The 20,321-nt window shown below is 35.8% G+C and overlaps 1 protein-coding gene across 3 annotated transcripts in view; it reads right to left on the bottom strand.

Moving 5' to 3' along the window:
* Positions 1–20,321, bottom strand: part of LOC138813399 (synaptotagmin-1) — a 337,314-nt gene that overhangs the window by 262,595 nt on the left and 54,398 nt on the right. Inside the window, exon 1 of one of the 3 annotated variants that reach the window (XM_070001792.1) lies at positions 3,883–4,044. The exons of 1 other annotated variant lie outside the window; for it this stretch is intronic. In XM_070001792.1, the coding sequence (XP_069857893.1) occupies positions 3,883–3,985 (103 nt within the window). In that variant the 5' untranslated portion in view covers positions 3,986–4,044. Of the gene's footprint in view, positions 1–3,882; positions 4,045–20,321 lie in introns of those variants that run through there. One more of the 3 variants, XM_070001791.1, reaches the window with a different exon arrangement.

The following is a 20,321-nucleotide window of genomic DNA, read 5'->3' as shown; positions in this document are numbered from 1 at the left end:
GAGTAGAGACTGAAAACATAGCAAATATAAATTATTCCCAATACTTTTATAAAGTAGAATAGTAAATTAAGCACGAGAGAAATTCACAAAGTACTAAATCTAAATAATCAATATACAGAAGGATGGGAGGAAAATTTATAAAGCCCAAGTATGTTAGAAACGTAAAAAGAAACAAGAGAATGACCTGTCAGGAAATATTTTTTTTTCTTATTTGCTGTCCTTGGGGCTTGAACTCAAAGCTTGGGTGCTGTCCCTAAGCTGCTTTTTCCTTATGACTACCACTTGAGCTACACAGCTCAAGTGATAAGAGTCTTACAGACTTTCCTGACCCGCAGACTGCCTTCGAACCACTATCCTCAAATCTCAGCCTCTTGAGCAGCTACGATTCCAGGCATGAACCACCAGTGCCCAGATAAGGAAAGGTCTTTGATAACTTTACATGACTGATTTTAAGTAAAATAGATGCAACTTCACATTTGGAACATTAGAAATAATGAGAGTGGAAAAAATCCTAAAAGGCCAAACAAGAAAAATTGATTCCATACTTGTTAGAATTTTTTTTTTCATTCTTGGTGTCCTTCATGATTTCTCTATATTGTGCACGGAATGACTTGAATTGTCACACAGTTTCTATTTGCTTATTAGTCATATATCTGTGTATATTTATCTATATAACTATGTACACATGTATAGATATTCATCTACAGATATATGTATGGACATATGTAGATCTCCATATGTTTGCTATTTCATAAACATATTCCTTTAACCAAGTTTGGCAAAAAAAACCCCTGAATTTGAAGTAATTTTATATTTCAAAGTAAAATCTCCAAGAATGGCAGTGGCAAGGAGTAGTAGATTTAAAAACAAACTATAGAAAAATTGATCACAATGAAGGACTAGTCCAATTGCCTCCGTAGCCAGTTCTGTGGATGATGTAATATAGAAGCTATTTCCTATTTCCAAGTTACTTCATTCAGAGTATTCCATTATGCACCTCTACATGCATTATCCAGCCAATCTTTATGATGTTCCACTACTATAGAGTAAAATCATGTCCTTCACGTTCTACATCTGGAAGTGGAAGCTTAGAAAATTATTGATACCAAGGTTCTATTCTTTCTATGATGTCTGTAGGGTATATAGAACCTGGGGTAAGGTCTGACTCAGATACTCTTGGTACTTTCAGTACCAAGCCCTAAAAACGAAGAAGACTTCTGATATGTTACACAATTTAGAAAGTGCCTTAGGGTAAAGCTGAATAGGATGGAGAAACTGTTGATTTGGTGAAGTAGATGTGTACAAGGCTATTTCTCCTCTGAAAGAGTAAAACAGAATTGTTCCTAATTTAAAACAGAAGCTTACTTGAAGCTTATCCTACAGCTAATTCTTCTGGTGATCAAATTCTTATAAACAAAAGGAGTGAGGGAATGAAGACGGTTGAGAGGCAACTAGATCTTGCCAATGCTGAGTCACTGGAACCCCTCTGAGTGAAGGAACTGCTTGCAAGCACCACTTTCTGGACTGCCTGGCTCAGTTAATTAGAACAGGTGATTGTGCTACCTAGATGCCTAGGGGCTAGGTGTGCTCAGAAAGTTCCTCACAGAAAGCAAGAAGCTTCTTCCCCTTAACCCATTGAAGGCTGTGAAGGGATGTTTCCTAACTGGTGGGGATAAAAGGAAGACTCTCACTGGGGAAATCTCACAGGATAGAATTTCCCATTCCTTCACAAATTTTAATGCATATTCTACAAAATTAAGAAATTGAGGGAAGGGATGCAGTTGAGAGGGAAGGGTTGTTGTACCAACAACTTCTTGAATAAAATGAACAAAGATGCAACCAACTATACACATCCATACATACAAAGTTGGATGTATAACAACTATTAGCAGTTGTTATTTTCTCTTCTTTTCTTGGCTACTCTCAGACTCCAAGAGAAATAAGTTTGGTTCACTGCCAAATTTATTAAATAGCTACTGTAATGGATGGCATACTTTATTGATAGAAATTAAAAAGTAATTTGATCTGTAGTGAAATAAATGAGCTAATTTGTGAGGGAATGATAAGGCAGGAAGGTGATGATGGATGGGCCATTAGCAGAAGCCCATTGTGGTCAAGGGTGGTGTGCCTTGTCTTCCCCAGTACCTCTTCTCAACTCCCCATTTAGAGTACTTCAAGAAAGTCACAAGCAGTGTGCCCATATTCAAGCCCAACTGGCGTCTGTTTCCCCTAATTTGTTTTCTGGACATGTTTAAATTAAATTAAATCTTGAATTCAGAATCTTTACATAGATATCTGTGACCCAATATATGCACAATATTAATTCTTTTAATTCTTACTAGTTTTTTTTTAAAGAGGGAAAGTAGTGGAGCCTTTCCATCCCAGAGTAGCCTGAACAGAATTATTTTCAGGCCAATCAGAAGAATAAGTGATTTTTAGTGGGAATCTAGAATAGGCTTGTTTTTAAAGAAATTGAGGATGGCTACTTGCGCTGATTTGTGTTTTCGAAATAATACTCAAGATGAAATGACTGGGCGGTAGGAGGACAACTTAAACCTGTGTCAGTGCCAATGTTTTCTTTGAAAAAAAATTTAAACAATCTGATCATAGCAGCCCTATCAGGGCTGAGCACCCGCTACTGCTGTGACTCAATGTTCCCTACAAAAATAATGAGTGAGCTCCGAATTCTAAGGCTTTTTTCTTAAATGCCTCAGAATGACAAAACTTCAGTGTAACAAAGTGGATGAGGAGATAAACAAATGACAACCACCAGTGGGAAAATTCACATATGCTTGCCTAAAAGAGGTCTTAAGAAGTTAGAGTACACAGATATATAATGTTACAGATACCCCCACCCAAACCAATAATCCATAATTTTAAAGGCATTTTAATTAGATTAATTTTGGGGTTATATGTTATGCGTGTGTAAGCCATGCTAACTAGTGACATTGTTCCTATGGTAACAATTGCTCCTAGCAACATGAAAAGATCTTAACAGGATTTGCTCTTAAGAATCCATTTTCGGAGTATCATCAGCAGAAACTATGTAATACTTTACATACCTAATTATGCATCTTTTTTTGAAATACAAGATTTCCTCAAAATCATAGTTGTGTAAGTTTTATATGAAGACAATTTAGGATTTCAAGTTTTGTTATTATGTCTGCTTCTCATTTAACCAAAGACAACTCAGATCTAATCTCCTGCCTTGAGATGCATTTGAGTCATAAGAGTATAGTTTTACTATTCTCATTTCAGTTTTGCCTAAGCAAAAATGACAGTCCCTCAAGCATTCAGCAGCTGGCACAAAACTATTTTTTTTAATTCAGAATGTTGGATCTTGGATTCATACACAGTATATTCAGCAATATGTGACAGGAATCTGAAAAGATTTCTGCTTTTTAAGTGATTAAAAGCAGTGACAGTCATTGTATCCTGCAGCTCAAAAGACAAATGAAAGTTCCTAAGAAACTGTAGAATGCTTACAGTTTCTTCTGTCTCGTTTTAGTAATGCTTGCATTCAACTGATTAAATTTTTTTCTAGCTCAAGCATTTTGCCACATGGAAACATTCTATCTTCATAAAGGACTATTTCCTGGCATGTAGGATTAATAAGAAGTCATACTGCTAATAAGAATTTATATTGTTAAGTCTCTCATGGTGGTTCTACATGGAAGTTTGCTTTTTGAATTTTACTTCCTCCAGCTGACTTATATTTAGCTATATCTTTAGTCTTTTTTTTAATAAAATGCATGTATTAAGCCTCTCTCAAAGGTAAAATAATGTAAAATTTTAAGCTGTCCTAAAAAAGCCGTAGCTTCACTTCTCAATAACATCTTGACAATAACTTGAGAGCATTATTAGAGAAGGTGAGATGCTTACCTGGCGCTGCGGGGCCCCTGCCTTGGATTTCTGCACAGGAGTGCTGTAACGTGAGCGAGTCCCCAGGTGCAGCGCTGGCTTGCAGTGTCGGCACCTTAATCATTCAGCAATGATCCTGACATCTCCTGAGGAGCTTTCCTGAGGTACCAAGCCAGGCACAGGCACACAGAACTACAGCACATTGCCAGGAACCCATTTCTTTGCTGGCACTCAGCAATTCTATTCACGCCTCACACAAGACAGCCACTCAAGCACATTCAAGGGCATTCCCTAAGAAACAATATGCTAATTCTGCATCTCAAACTGCTGCTAGCTAGATTGGGTCCTGACGCACTTCGGGAGCACCCTAAAGAAAGAAAGCCAAGTCAACGACATACACTGTTTAGCCTCATGAATTCTGCATCTTAATGCATTGTGTTCTTAGGGCCCTAGGATGCTACTTAGAAAACGTGAGTTCTATAAGCTACAAAGAAGTTATCGGATCATTCACAGCAATAGATACCATATCCACACCTAAGTTACTTTTATCAGTTAGAATACTTCTGATTGGCATTTTGTATTTGTTTTTCTTTCTAAAATAGATAATATCTGGTCTTCCATACCCAAATAATCTTTACTAACTTAGCTATTTTTACTCTTTCTCCTAGTTTTTCAATGAGATTCCCCTTTTCCCTTTATAATGCCAGAGCAGCATTAGCTAGTTTTATTTGTTTTGAAATATAAAAATGCAACATAATCTCACTATAATATATTCCCAATGCATTAGATAACTACAGTGTAGCAAATGGATGAAAGCAAAATAAGATTATTTTAGTTAAATCATCTACTCTTGAATATTTACTATCATATAATATTGTATGCATTTAAAAACCATAAACACAAACAAAAAGATAAAAATTCTGTGCATATTTCCCAAAGGAACTTATTTTTTTTTAGAAATAAGGAATGCATATAGTGCCACCAAATATTAACATGTAAAAATCCCTTGGTCTAGATTGGAGTAAAATGAGGCAAAAATTAAAGGACCAATATATCGAATCTGATTTGATAAGCTAGGATGAAGGGGAGATGAAGATGAGCAAACATCAGATGGAAGGGCAAAATAAATATTTGTTGAAGAATAGAAACAATATAGCACTTTGATATCTGTGAGGAAACAGATGGCATACATGCTTATTTCTACAGATAAAAATAGTGAGTATTTTAACCAAACTTAATATAGAAAGGCAGGGGAAAAAAGCTGGCCTACATTTTTCTTAGTAAACAGTTCGGAAGTTTACTTCCTGACATTATACAGCCCTGCCTGCCAGTTCATTCTGGTGTGGAAACACAGAGCTCAAAATGGAGCAACGACTAGAGTTTAGGTGATGATGGTATTTTTTTTCTTTTTCTATCATGGTGAGAGAAACTGTGATAGTGGTGCTAATAACATGTTAATCTACAGGCTTCCCCCCTCAAGAGGAACAGAACTTCAGACTGTGAATGTTAAATTGCAACCAAGATGCACTATAATATGTAATGGCTATAGATTTACAGGCACATTCTAGCTACTATAAATGAGGGAAACCATGCAACTTTTGTTTCTCTGGGTATGTGTTACTTCACTTAATATACTTTTTTCCCCAAGTCTTCCCATTTCCTTGCAAATGGTATAATCTCATTCTTTCTGATGGATGAGTAGAATTACATTATATATATTGACCTTATTTTCTTGATCCATTAATTCATTGAGGGGCATCTGGGCTGATTCATATCTTGGCTACGTAGTAAAAAATACTGCAGGGGCTGGGAAGGTGGCTCAGTGGTAGAGCGCTTGCCTTGCATGCATGAGGCCCTGGGTTCGATTCCTCAGCACCACATAAGCAAAAAGAAAAAAGTGGCGCTGTGGCTCAAGTGGTAGAGCTGAAGAGCTGAGGGACAGCGCCCAGGCCCAGAGATCAGGCCCCACGACTGGACCCCCCCCAAAAAAAAAGTACTGAAATGAACATAATTGTGATGGTGGCCTTGATGTAGCCTCATAAGCTCTTTATTGGATAAATGTCTGGGGGTGGGGGATGCTGGGTAACAAGGTAGTTTTATGTTTAGTTTTGTGAGGAACCTCCATATTGCTTTTCAGAATGGTTGAACACGCTTATACACTGGGTGGTACAAAAGCAGTTATAAATTAGCTTAAGTATAGTAGACTCTATGGAGAGCTCAAATAGTAAAATCCTTGAGAAAGACTAAGTCAAAACCCAACAAAATAAGTACCAAGAAATGGATACTTGCAAGACTGGGGTGGGGCCAAGGGAAAAGTGGTAGACCAACGATGGGGGAAGGAGGAGAACACTGTTAAGAATTCATTGTATATGTCACAAAATTAAGAAACATAAGGGAAAGGGGGAGCTGAAGGAGGGGTGGGGGATGAAAATGTTGAAAGGGGGACACAGATCAAGATGCATTGTATACACAATCTGCTTTGTTAAGCGGCAAAAAATCAGTATCTATCCTAACAAGATTAATGAAATGAGGGAAGGGGCAGATTGGGAGGAGTGAGTGAGAATGTTCAAAGGAGCCACATTGATCAGAATATATTGTATTCATAAAATGCTTTGTGGAAAAGCAACTCCTTTGTGCAACTACTTAACGATATAAAATACTTTTTTAAAGAAAAAAAAGACAACGTGTAATCACTGGTCCTCAGACTAGCACATATAAGAGTCAGCAAAAAGCTTGGACAAACAGCAATTTCAGGGCCCTACTCTCCAAGATGATGCTACTAAATGTTGCCTGGCTAGAAACTATTATTTTTATAGACATTAGAATGATAAGGCACACACACTGTAAAGAAAAATTAGCCTCTGCTTTCTCTCTCAGAAGAGAATGTAGACTTTCTAGTGTACAGTTTGTCAAATAGATAGAACATGAAATATGTAGAATTCCCCTAAAAGGTGTCCACAGATTATTTACCGGAGTTCCTGGGATATATGGTATGACTGGTCTGAAAGACTGTGGCAAACCTGACTCTGTTTTCAGTACTTACAGGGCTTTTTCTGGATGAAGGATCTCCAGCAGCTGTGTGCCCCTCAGGGAACCTAGGGTGAAGAGGAAAGCCATATGCTGCCTATCTGCTCCTTCTGCAGGGAGCCTCCATGTTTCCATTAACTTCCGCACATTTATTAAATAAATCAGGGCTTTCCTGTCGGCTCATATCTTTTTTATGTGTCAATCCGTTGTCCAGCTGAAATGCTACTTGTGTGGCAGGGCCAAACGTAGGTGTTTGTTTTTGCGTATTTGGTACTTTAGAAATACTCTCATTTGCTTATTGTGTTCCATGGAGTAGACATTCTATTTGCTGGGCTGACTAGTGGTGGCATACTTCTCTCCCCTGGACAATTCAAAGACGACATTGTGTCCTGTTTTAAGAAGAGAACCAAAAGAAATCAAATAGCATTAAACACTAATCTGCTCTGTGATTTGTTGTTAAGTAGAGTCTATTGCCAGATTTATAACTAGGTGCAACTATACAAAATTGTCCATAACTATAACTATTCTCATTTGTCACAAAGTACTATGAATGTGTGCACTATTGTCTGTATATTTAATGGCTTACATTATGTTTGCTCCTCAGTGTATCTTTTTAAGTCTGATAGAAATGAAGTTACAGAGTATTCTACCATATGTATAGGTTTAAGAAGAGCCAGCAGTTCATTTTGTACCTCTCAAAGTAGTCATTATAGAAACATGAGTATCCATGTAACATCATAGTTGAAGAAAATCATCCTTAGAGGAGGAAGTTGAAGCCAAGTAGGGAAAGAGGCCGTGTTGATCTGTATCCTTTGTACTATACTATGTTCCAGAATGAGACTTCCCCATCACAAGACCTTTGTGACTCTGCAGGCTATTACTATTTTCTCAAGTTCTCAGCTGGAAGCTCAGTCTTTCTTCCTACCTTCAGTTTATACTTTAAACCTTTAGCCTTAGAGCTGGAGGAAGAATGGGTCTGTGTCCCACCTTAACAGAAGGGCTGAGGACTAAGCACATAGACAAACTGAATAATGTTTCTGATCAGAGGTAGAAAAGTATGTGTTTGGGTAAACCTGGTAAAAAGCAGTGGTGGGCTGAGCTATATTGAGCCAGATTAATTTCTTAAAAAATGAAGGAACACCTAATCATATTGAGTATTGCCTCTATCAAAAAGTTTGAGATTTTGTACATTATGGAATTTTAGGTGACTATGGATACTTAAGTACTATAAAACTTAGGAATTTTCCCATTATCTTAAAATTTGTGCCTTATTTATCTTATGCTATATGTACCCCTAGGTGAAAGATTCAAAATGTGTAAAGTGTTGAATGGCAGAGAGATACCAGAGAGAAGAATATAGAAAAGAAGGAACTCATACTTGTTGGAAGTCTATTGCACATGTGTCAGACATTGTTCATACCTACAGAATATATTCTATTTAATCCTGTGATTGAATTTACAGATGAGTAAAGGAAGCTTGCGTAGGTTAAGTAATCTTTCCAAAGCGGTAGGATAAGGAAAGGAAGAAAACGGATGAGAATCTTCTGTTCATAAATATCAACTAGACTACTAGCTACTACTAGTTATAGTTATTGCTACATTTGGGAAATACAGTGAAATATATTCCACAGTTTTACTGAACTGTAGTAAGGTTCATAACTCTCTCATTGATAGTGAAAATATAAATTTGATACCCAGAATGTTCATTTCTAGTGGTATCTTTCTTAAATATAACATTAAAATTTATTGTTTTCAGTTGATTCCTCAAGTTCATAGTATACATTACTGCTTTTTGCTTTGAGTACTTCTTTTAGTGTGACTCACATTTTTTTGGGGAGCCATGGAATAAGTTAACTACGTGTCAGAAAGCATCAGAGGAAAAATATTTCTCTATCAATCAGTACTAGTGAAAGCTGTATGGGTTAGAGGCAAGTCCAGGGAAATGAATATTAATTATTTATGTTGCTGTCCTTGTCATAATGAAATAAATATCTGTGAATGACGTGATGCTTAAATCAGTATGTGTTGGGGCCTGATAAAGGACATGAATATCTATGATCATATTTTTATGCATGACTGCTTGCTAGAGTGGAATAAATATCTGCTAACAACATGGCAGCAAAGAGATTTGTGCTGGTGAATAAAAGAGAGAGAGAGAGAGAGAGGGAGGGAGGGAGAGAGAGATGTATAGTACAAAAGCAGTATCATACATAAAACTTCCAATGCTGAACATAGTAACAAATGACAAAAAAGGGTTATTATTAAAGTGAAAATGTAAAGAAACAATGGCAGAGTTAGAGCTAAATTGAAGTTTCACTTGCCTAAAATCAAAGACTGTGCATAATTATGTTTATGAAATACAAACCAAAAGGTCATTGGTCTAATTTTTCCACTTTCACTTTACCTTTCAGTATTTTTTAAAGGTATCTGGGAGGCAGAAGGTGTTAGAGGAAAATAACCCTAGTGTTAAGAAGCATGCAGATCTGGTGTTGGAGTCAATTTTTGTCACTGGTAATTTATGATTGAGAAGAATTCTTTAATTTCTTTGGCCACATGGCTGATGTTTAATTGCATATAATGATAAGTATTATGTGGGATGGCTGTATTAATCAGATAATTGGTCTATACATTATTTCTGAGCACAATGCCTGGATTTCATCAGTTTAGGAAATAAAAAAGGTTATAACTGTTACAAATTATGGATGTGGAAGTAGAGGAATAGTATTTTAGAGCAAATACCTAACATATGACTACCTACACCCCCCAAACATAAAATGATGGAAATAGCTTATAATTTTGCTAGGTAAGTAATACTTTCAGAATTAAAACTCAAGAGGAAAATCAATTTTAATATGCAGAGGCAGGAAATATTTAAAATTGATCAGCCATTATAATGAAAAACATGAAATATGATTTTTCTAAATATGAGGGATTTATGTTTGTATGAAATAACTTCATTTAATAGATTTTTTTATTTTAGTTTAATGAAAGCAATAAATTATTGCTATGAAATATTTAATAATAATGAAACATGAACATTTTAAAAATGAAAATTACAGAGGTGTAGAATCTGTTATCAGCAATTAAAATATTATAGTATTTTATATAAGTAGAAATTATAGAAACTATACATATGATTAATACAGAAAATTAAAAGTACAGGTCTTTTTGAGATTGGGTATTACTATTATTATTTTTATGTGTATTTTATTATTGTGAAAATACTGTACAGAGGGATTACAATTACATGGGCAAGATAATGAGTATATTTCTTTTTTTTTTTTTTTTTGTCGGTCGTGGGGCTTGAACTCTGGGCCTGGGAGCTGTCCCTCAGCTCTTCAGCTCAAGGCAAGCGCTCTACCACTTGAGCTACAGCGCCACTTCCATGAGTATATTTCTTATCAAGCATTGTAGCCTTCTCCTTTGTATCCCCTTCCCATCCCTTCCCATCCTCCCCCCGCTCCCCTCCCCCACTTTTTAATGCCAGTGTTAGGTTTGAACTCAGGGCCTTACTTTCATGCTTGGCTACTTTACTCAGGGCTGGCAGTCTACCATTTGAACCACATTTCCACTTTCCTTTTTTTTTTTTTTAACATATATTTTTATTGTAAAGATATGGCATAGAGGGGTTACAATTACATGAGTAAGGTAGTAAGTACATTTCCTATGGAGCATTGTCATCTTCTCCTTTGTTTTTCCCCTACTATCCCTACCCTCCTCACCTCCCCAATTCTTCCCCCCACTCACAACCCCCTCCCAAGTTGTAAAGTTCCTCTTTAACATAGTGTGTTATACATCTCATTGTTACAATGGGTCAACCTGTATCCTTATTTCAGCATTTTCTTATATCCCTTCCCCTCCCCAATTAAAAAAAAATGTATATACAAGATGCTGGGCACCGAAATCAAATAGAGTGGCAACAGGGGTTATATCATGGGGGAACAACATCCAAAAGAAACAAAAAAATCACAGTACATTATAAGTACATTAAAAACAAGAGCAACAAAAATAAAACCTCTTGTGTCCCTTATCTTGGGGCTCAATTTGTTTAGCATCATCTTATATGGTGATATTTACATACCTTTTGACCTTTTCTGCTGGTCTTCAACATACATTAGTTATTGCAGATAAGGGAAATCATGGGACCTATGTTTCTTTGGGCATGGCTTACTGCACTTAATATGATTTTTTTCCAAGTCTTTCCATTTCCTAACAAATGGGGCAGTGTCATTCTTTCTGATGGAGACATAGAATTCATATATATATATATATATATATATATATATATACACACATATATCTCTCTATGTATGTGTGTATATATATATATATATGTATATATATATAGTTACATTTATTTACTGAGGGGCTTCTGGGTTGGTTCCATAGCTTAGCTATGGTGAACAATGCTGCAATAAACATAGTTGTGTTGGTAGCCTTGTGTTGTGTATAGCCTTGTTTGTGATTGTTTGGGTAAATGCCCAAAGTGGGATTGCTGGGTAATAGGGGAGCTTTTTGTGGAGTCTTTTGAGGAACCTCCATACTGCTTTCCAAAGGATTTGAACAAGTTTACATTCCCACCACCAATGCGGTAGGGTTCCCTTTTGGCCACATTCCCTTCCAGCCCAGGATCTGTTGTTATTAAATTTCTTGATTATAGTCATTCTACCTGGGGTGAGGTGGAATCTCAATGTGGTTTTGAGTTGCGTTTCTTTTATGGATAGAGAAGTTGAGCATTTCTTCATATGTCTATTGGCCATTTTTATTTCTTCTTCAGAGAAATTTCTCTCTTTAGCTCACTTATTAATGGGGCACTTGTTTCTTTGAGGATTTGCTGTTGGGGGATTCAATATTCCTAGTTCCAGGTATATTTTAGATATGAGGCCCTGCCTGTTGTATGGCTAGTGAAGATCTTCTCCCAATCCGTGGCTTTCTATTGATCTTGCTAGCTATGTCTTTTGCCATGCAGAAGCTCTGCAGTTTCATGCAATCCCATTTGTCCAACCTTTCTTTGATTTGTTGTTTCTAGGTTTTTATTTAAGAAATTTTGGACCTGTGCCAAGGAGCCCTACAGTTTCTCCTATTCCTTCCTGTAATGTTTTCTGGGTGTCTGCTTTGACTCTGAGGTCTTTGATCCATTTGGGGTTGATTCTGGTGCAGGGTGATATATAAGGATTTAGCTTTACTTTTGTACTGGTGTTTTACCAATTTTGTCGTACCATTTACTGAAGAGGCTGTTTTTCTTCCGTTCTATTTTTTTTTTAGCTCCCTTATTGAAGATTAGGTGGCTACAGTTCTGTGGGTTCATTTCTGGGTCTTCAGTTCTATTCCATTCATCCTCAGGTCTGTTCTTATGCCAGTACCAAGCAGTTTTGATTACCATGACTTTGAGTAGAGTTTGGAATTTGGTATTGATATTCTTCCAGCACTGTTCTTTTGGCTAAGGATTGTTTTTGCTATTCACTGTCTTTTATTGTTCCATATGAATTTTTGGATTGCATCTTCTACTTCAATGAAGAACGAGATTGGGATATCGATAGGTATAGCACTGAATTTGTAGACAGCTTTTGGCAGTATTGCCACTTTCATGATGTTAATCCTCCCAATCCAGGAGCATGGGAGGTTTTCCACTTCCTTAGTTCTGCTTTAATTTCCCTTTTCAGGTTTTTAAAGTTTTCATCATAGAGGTCCTTCACTTCTTTAGTTAATTCCTAGCTATTTTATTTTTTGTGGAGCTATTACAAAAGGAGTTGTTTCATTATTTCAGCTGTGCTCTTCTCGTTATTGGCATACAAAAGAGCCATTGATTTTTGAGGATCAACTTTTTTACCCTGCTACTTTGGCAATTTTGGGTCAGCTTGTGAAACTTGCGAGTGGAGTCCATGGGGGGGAGTGTCTTTAAATACAAGATCATGTCATCTGCAAAGAGGGAGAGTTTTATTTCATCTTTCCCTATTTGAATCCCCTTTATGTTTACACCTTGTCTTATTGCTCTAGCTAGACATTCTAATACTAAATTGCACTTTCAGCTTATTTTTTTTTTTCGGGTATGGGACTTTCGGTTTTCTGGTGGTTTATTGGAGATAAGAGTCTCATAGACTTTCCTGCTGGGGCTGACTGAACTGTGATTCTCAGATCTCAGCCTCCTGAATAGCTAGGATTACAGGCATGAGCCACCAGTGCCTGGCCACTTTCAGTTTTTTGTTGGTTAACTGAAGATAAGAATCTCATAGACTTTAGGCTAGGCTGGCTTCAAACTGTCATCCACAGAACTCAGTCTCTTGAGTAGCTAAGCTTATAGGTGTGATCAACTATTACCTGGTAGTGATTATCTATTATTTTACTCAGCTATTCTTACAGTTCCTGAAATAAACCGTTGGTCAAGGTGGCAATATAATATTGTGGTTGAGAATCTACTTGTTGGGATCTATCCTACCCTCATGTTTTGAAAGTTATTGGATGTTGGATAAGTTACTTAACTTGCTTATCCCCTTTGGTTTCTTTGTTTGTAACAAGGTGATGTCTTCAGAATATTGCTATGAAGCTGATTCAAGCTCACGTATTTAAAAGCAGTATCTAAGAGCTTACTGGACACCAGCTGAGTGGATGTGTACTCTATTACAGGGGATGGTGTATTTATTTTTATTAGAATGGGAAATTATGTGATTTTCTGTCAGCTTTTAATAGAATTCATTACCTATTGTAAACACAGATGTATCTTTCTAGTCCAAGCTGAACCCTTTCCAACAATTTCTTTTTAGATACTGAGGAAAATTTTTTGACAATGTTGTGACTTACTGTCCTTTGGAACTTAGTGTTATGACATGAATCAGTTTGAAAGCTTGCCACTTTGAGTTTCCAAGTTCAGGTAACAAGAGATTTTTAATTAGTTACTTATTTTAATTTCTCTTGCTAGGATACTATTTGTTCAGAAACTCAACCACTTGAAAAGGCAATGGAAATTTTCATTTCTTTCCACTTATGCTGAGGTAATGAGAGTCCACTTGGCACCTTAAAAGTAAAGGCATGGAGTTGAATAAACTGTTTTTCAAGGTGCCTTTGTTCTATCAGCAGGATTTCCATCAGCACTTATCTTCTTTCTTTCTAATCACAGAAGTAAATGTTGAATAATGACTTTATGAATGTCCACCATTTCTTTCAAAGTAGCTTGCAATTTCTCCATAGTGTTTTTTTTTATTTAAGTGCATGGCTATTTTGAGAAATATTTCAATAATGAATAAGTGAAGTTATTAAACCAACTCTATAATGGGAACAATGTAATTAAATAATATTTCATAAGTGTCTCATGGTATCACAAATCCTAGCTTATTCATTTTTATGTTCCCAGCTTTATAGGGATAAAACTAGCAAATAATTGCATATTTTCAAGGTGTTTACCAGTTGTTTTGATGTATAGATGCCCTGTGAAATGACTACCACAATCAAGATAGTGAACACATCTGTCAGCTCACATAACTACCTTTAGATTTTGTATTGAGAACATTTCAAGTGCACAATACAGTATTAATAACTTCAGATACGATTCTGTACATCAGATTCCTCTAACTAGGTCATATTATAAGGAAAGTTTTTGATTTTCACCAATATCTCTCCATTTCTTAATCTCCCAGTCCCTGTCAACCATCACTCTACTGCCTATAAAATATTGAAAACCTTTCATAATTCATATCTCTGTGTTAAATATGTAACCTACACTTATTGGCTCCTGTTGTTTATAGATTCATATTTGCAAAACCCTTACAATAACTTCAGTATCTATAAAGAACAAATGTAGAAAAATGTAGGGAAATACATGACACATGTACATTGAGCTTGTCTTATTCAATTAAAGCATGTGCATGTAAGATTAGGAAGAATTCCAGTACTAGAAATGTCTTTGAAAGTTCACTTTCTTACTTCCTTAAAGTCTCAATCAAATCTTGCTATGTACCAATCATCAGACTGTACTAAAGTGCAAAATCTTCATCGTTAACCTGACATTTTCATTTAGCTTCTGCTGAATACCAAAGTCACTTCTTCCAACATTCAGACAAATGTTCCTCTGCATTTACCTTGTCATTTTGATGATGCTATACATCCCACAATCAAACAGAAATTGTCAGGTTTCCTTTCCTTCTGTGGCAATTGAGAAATGCTTTTGTAGACCTGAATTACTCAGATTGATTGAGGAAAATGATTTATTATATTCTTATTCATGCTTCCATATTTCTCAGGCAAAGGAAGATATAATTATTCACTTAGCACATACACAATGTTGTTCTAAAACTTTCACACTTAACATGGAGGTGGATTTGGGTTTATCACCACAATACAAGATAAACAGTGAAGGAAATCTAGGATAATTTACTATGTCACAGTGAAATCAGAAGGTGGACTTTCACTGGGAAGCATGCTATAAAATTGCCAGCATGACTGGCATTTCCAGACTCAAGAATAACAGATCATCTCAGATACATGAATCTTTGTAATTTATAGGCATAAATGACTATCAAATCCATAATTCTGGCTAGGCTTCTCTCCTGAATCCTGGATGGTTCATTGGTGATTTATATCAAATTCCCTGCTGTTTGTTCAATCTAACCTAAAAAAATTATGGTCATAAATTTTCCTTCCAAATTTGCTACTGTATCAGACTCTTATTTTTTTTTTTAATGAAAATTATCACCTGAGAAGTAAGTGCAGTTAAAATTATTTTTGAACAGGCCATTGAGTTTAGTATTTCTTCTTAAATAGTGTCTTTTATATATCTATATCCATATAATTTTCTATTATACTTGGTTCCACCCAAGTTCAGATCTATCATCTCATTCTTGCCATTGGCATATACTGTATAATGAAGCCATAGTAACAATTTCGAACAGGAACAAGTCACTGAGATTAACCATACTACAAATTATAGAAGCACTTTAATATGAGAATGCGAAGGGAACAAAAGGGATCCACAACTCAAAAGTAAGAAGAAAAAATATTAGCTGAGCACCCGTGGCTCACACCAGTAATCCAAACTACTCAGGAGACTGAGATCTGTGGATCTTGGTCTTAAGCCAGCTAGGGCAGCAAAGTCCATGAGACTTTTATCTCCAATTAATCACCAAAAAGTCAGTAGTTAAGCTGTGGCTCAAGTATTGGAGTGCTAACTTTGAGCATTAAAAACTCAGGGCCAGTGCCCAGACATTAAGTCCAAGCCTCAGGACTGGCACCAAAAATAAAATTATCATAGATCTGTGTATCTATACATATATTCTTATTGGTGTGTCACATTTCTGCTAGATAAATTTGGTATTTAAAAGTGTTGTGTTACTTTCTTATGTTCCATCTTAGAAACAGTTCAAAGAATTATTTTACACAGTAGGTTTATATTAGAAATTGAACTGCATGGCATTTTCAGCTTGTAAGGTCAATGAATACATAAGCTAAGTTATTGTAAGTCTTGTATGTGTGTTAGCATTTAGCCAATTACACATTTGAATGTGTATGTTGTTTCACCTCAGTTTAGAAGCTAGTAGAGACAGAAACTATTCAAGCATTTTGTACCTCCCAAATTTTGTTTGAAGAACCATACTATTGACCAGAAGATAATTTGAATAGATCATCTCTACTCATCATGTAGTTATATGTATTTTCTTATGGAAGGATGAGCAATAGAGCCTTGGGACAAAATGAAAGAGCCTTAGAGGGCATAACCACTTTATAGATTTAGGGATTGAAAAACCTTAGAGGGCATAACCACTTCATAGATGAGAAAACTGAGGGCCAGAGAGAAGTCCAACTATTTGCTGAGGTCCACTCAAAGTTACAGTCTACTTAATGGCAACCCTGTACTGCAGGTCCTGCTAGTGCCCTTTCTAGATTTCAACTGGATTATATATTATTTTTGCAATGATTACTTGCTTTGTCTTTGCCCTGTAAATGCACATTAAGAACAATGAAAAGACTAGGATTTTGCACTACAGGTCAACTAACAAATGAGTTTGCTATAGATTCCTGGATGCAAGTAGAAACCATTAGACCCTTGGGTCAAAAGCCAAAGACTTTATCTTTCGTGACATATAAGCACATGAGCTTTGTATTTGTTCAAGTTCTCCTTGATAGCCCAAGTCCTGTATGGATATGGCACTGGCCACAACTGGGACACCATAAGCTTAGAAAGACTGATTTTTTTAATGAAATGCAAACAAATCAGCCTAACCTTTGCTCCAGATCTCTAGCCTCCTAACTGCCTGACATACACATATTCTTATGAAAATATAATCTTGAATCAAGATAGTTGGTTCCTGGATCCTCATTCAACATAGGAAGGCACTTAGAAGTGATTTTTGGAATTTAAGATCATGAAGAAGAGTTTATTGCCTCTGAGAGGAATGTTCTAGTGAACATGAATAGGAGATGGGGATGAGGCTCTAAGAAAGAACACAGAAGTAACAAATGCTACTTGTCTATTTCTAGGAAAAGGTAGGCCTGGATAGATTGCCGAACTTTCATTCTGTTTATTTAAATATGAAACTTTGGGGCCATATGTGCATTGTACAAGGCAATAAATACAGTGCTTAGAGATGTCATCAGTAAAACCCCAACAGTGTTCTGGTGGGCTATGACAGGAGAGTATCCAAATGGAACAGCATAAAATTGTATTTAGATAGTGTGAGGGCTAATTCAAAAGTTAAAAGCCAGTTGTACTGAATTCAGTCATGACTTCTCAGTGATGTGGCAAAAGATTCACTGCTTCTGCATTTTTGAGTTATTCTTTATATCTGCTCAGACAGTAATCCAGGCCAATTATTTTATTTCAGATCTGAAAATAATTCTTACCAATTCCATTTGAGGTGTTCAAATAGACACCTTGAATGAGCTCATTTGACACTGAATATCAAATGGGCTGTTTCACAGGATTTACTTAAGTGCAAATTCTGGCATATTATTAAAACATTTTCAGTAGTATGTATATATAAAAATTACACATATATTTTGTGTAGTATAAATGGTATAGTAAAGATAAGTTGCTGTAAAAGTTTTTATATTTTTGCTCATCTCTGATATTTAATCAGGGCTTTATCCCTCTAGATAATAGTCATTAATATTCATCCATTTAATAATCACTGACTGGCCATTAAAATAGCAATCATAACCTTCCTCTAAGCCATACAGCATGAACATCCGTGGTTTAATGGTGCATACAATCTAATGAAGTGTGAGAATGATGCTAGACAAACAGATGTTCTATGATGACATGGCTCTAAAGAAAAGAAGGAAGAGCTGATGAGGAGGGTAGCAGGAGAGGCAGGAAATGTCTTATAATGAATGCTATGTGTACACAGCAAGGAACCCAGGAACTGTTTGTTCTCGGAAGAATACTGTCCCTGATTAGGAATGTGACCTATCTATTAACAAAGCACTTACTGATATTAGAACAGTTGGAAGAATTTTTTTGATACTTTTTGGATACACTTAATTTTGCATAAATAACGAATTCAACATTTTCATTTCTTTTCTTGTGGATGTTGCATCATTATGTTTGCCAAAGAAGTATGAATCCCTGATCTAGGAAGAAGAAAACACAGTATGACTTTTTCCCCCATTTTCACTGTTTTTAGTGGTTACTTCATACTTCTTGTGAATTTAGTGATTTAACCTTTTTTTTTTAAAAATAAGGTAATCTGTTTAGTCCCAAGACAAATACCAAAGAATAGATAGATTACTCCTCATCAAAAATAACATGATCCAAGGATTCATATGACATTACTACAGTTTGGGTTTAAAAAGAATCACACAAGTTCAGAGAATGGAGAAAAATCCTTGAGCATATTTTTATTTATCATCTCATCTCTTAATTATTTTCTCTCCCCTTTTTTTTTTGCCTGGCATAACTTCCAATGCTACTATTCCTCCTCTTGCCTTTGACTTCATTAAAAATGAAGCAAATCCTTTACTTTCACTCAAATTATTCCATTTTTATGTTTCTATCTTCTCAAACTATCATGGAGAAGTATTTGACTAAAAAGACAGAGAAAGACACAGAGAGGCAGAGAGAAAACCTGTGTAATCATCAAATAGGAAATAATTTTAAAAATCATTTCTGTTTATTTGTTTCAGATTTATCAGAAATAACTAATTTGCACTAATAATGTTCTAACACCAAATGACGGAAAATTAAACCTTTAGACGCCTGCTGGTAATGAAGGAAATGTAAAACGCTTCATTTTTATTTTAACCAGAGGGAGAAAAAATATGTCCCTCCCCCACGGTACAACCCCTGTTTTCACTGTATTTGATGTATGTATAATTTGTGGAGGAGAAGGGGAAAAACAAATTGTTTATGAGATGTACAAGACGTTAAAACTTTGGCGCGAAGGGGATGGGGGGCGCGGGAAGGAGGGATGGGAAGGGTTGGGAAGGGGAAACAAAGGAGGAGGCAGCAATGCCTGATAAGAAATGTACTCATTACCTTGCCCATGTAATTGTAACCCCTCTGTACGGACTTTTCACAATAAAAAATAGTGTTTTCATGCAGTAAATTTACTAAATTATAGGTAAATAAAATATTTTTATTACAATAACAATGTTCTGTGGATAAGAGTGTAGTCTTGGGCAAGGAATTCAATTTCTATGAAGCTGTTTCTTATCTATAGGATGAAAATAATGTTAGGACCTACAGGATCAAATAAATTGAACATTAGGTGTTATTTTTAAAAATATTGTTACCTATTTGACTTTGTGTAGGATTTCTGTCCTAGAATTCTGCAGTGGTAACTAAAGAATCCAGAAATCAATTCTATTAATTTGTTATGAACTCTCTCCTGTTTAATTTTTTGTAATGCTACACTATGCACAAACTAATGCAAGAACTGTGAAGTTAGAGGCCTATGGTAGAATGGGTGGCCCAAGCATCTGACCTATAAGTAAGGATTGCAAGGCTGAGACTGACAATGTAACATGTTTTTTACTAGTAAAGCTGAAGGTAAGGTTTTACTTAGGAATGTCTTAGCTTCTGACTTGCCTTGGTGCTACTGCCTGCTAGACCCTTGGATAAAAAGCAAATCATTTCAAAATATTTAAAAGATGCTCTATTCTGCTTATCATAGCTGGATTAAATGCACATATTCTATGTGTACTTACAGAATTTGTCTCTGTAAGGAAAGGAAAATTACTCTCTTATAAAATCAGGGTTTCCTCTCATCATAATTCTTCAATGTTGGTGAAACTATTTTTTTTTCAAATGATGGATATGAATAAAATGATGGATGTTAATAATGGCCTTGCTGAGTGAGTAACATCATTTGTTAAAAACCCCAGAGCAAGTTGGATTAATAGTTAGACTTGCATCTTGAAGGCTTATGCAATATGGGGAAGTAAAATGCTATCATTTTCAAGAAATTGAGATTTTCATTATTCACTAAATAGACACAACACATCAC

The sequence above is a fragment of the Dipodomys merriami genome, unplaced genomic scaffold (genome assembly GCF_024711535.1).
Source record: "Dipodomys merriami isolate MVZ:Mamm:240054 unplaced genomic scaffold, mDipMer1.0.p SCAF_598, whole genome shotgun sequence".
In the NCBI taxonomy this organism is placed as follows: Eukaryota; Metazoa; Chordata; class Mammalia; order Rodentia; family Heteromyidae; genus Dipodomys; species Dipodomys merriami.
This window is presented reverse-complemented; position numbering and strand designations above follow the sequence as displayed.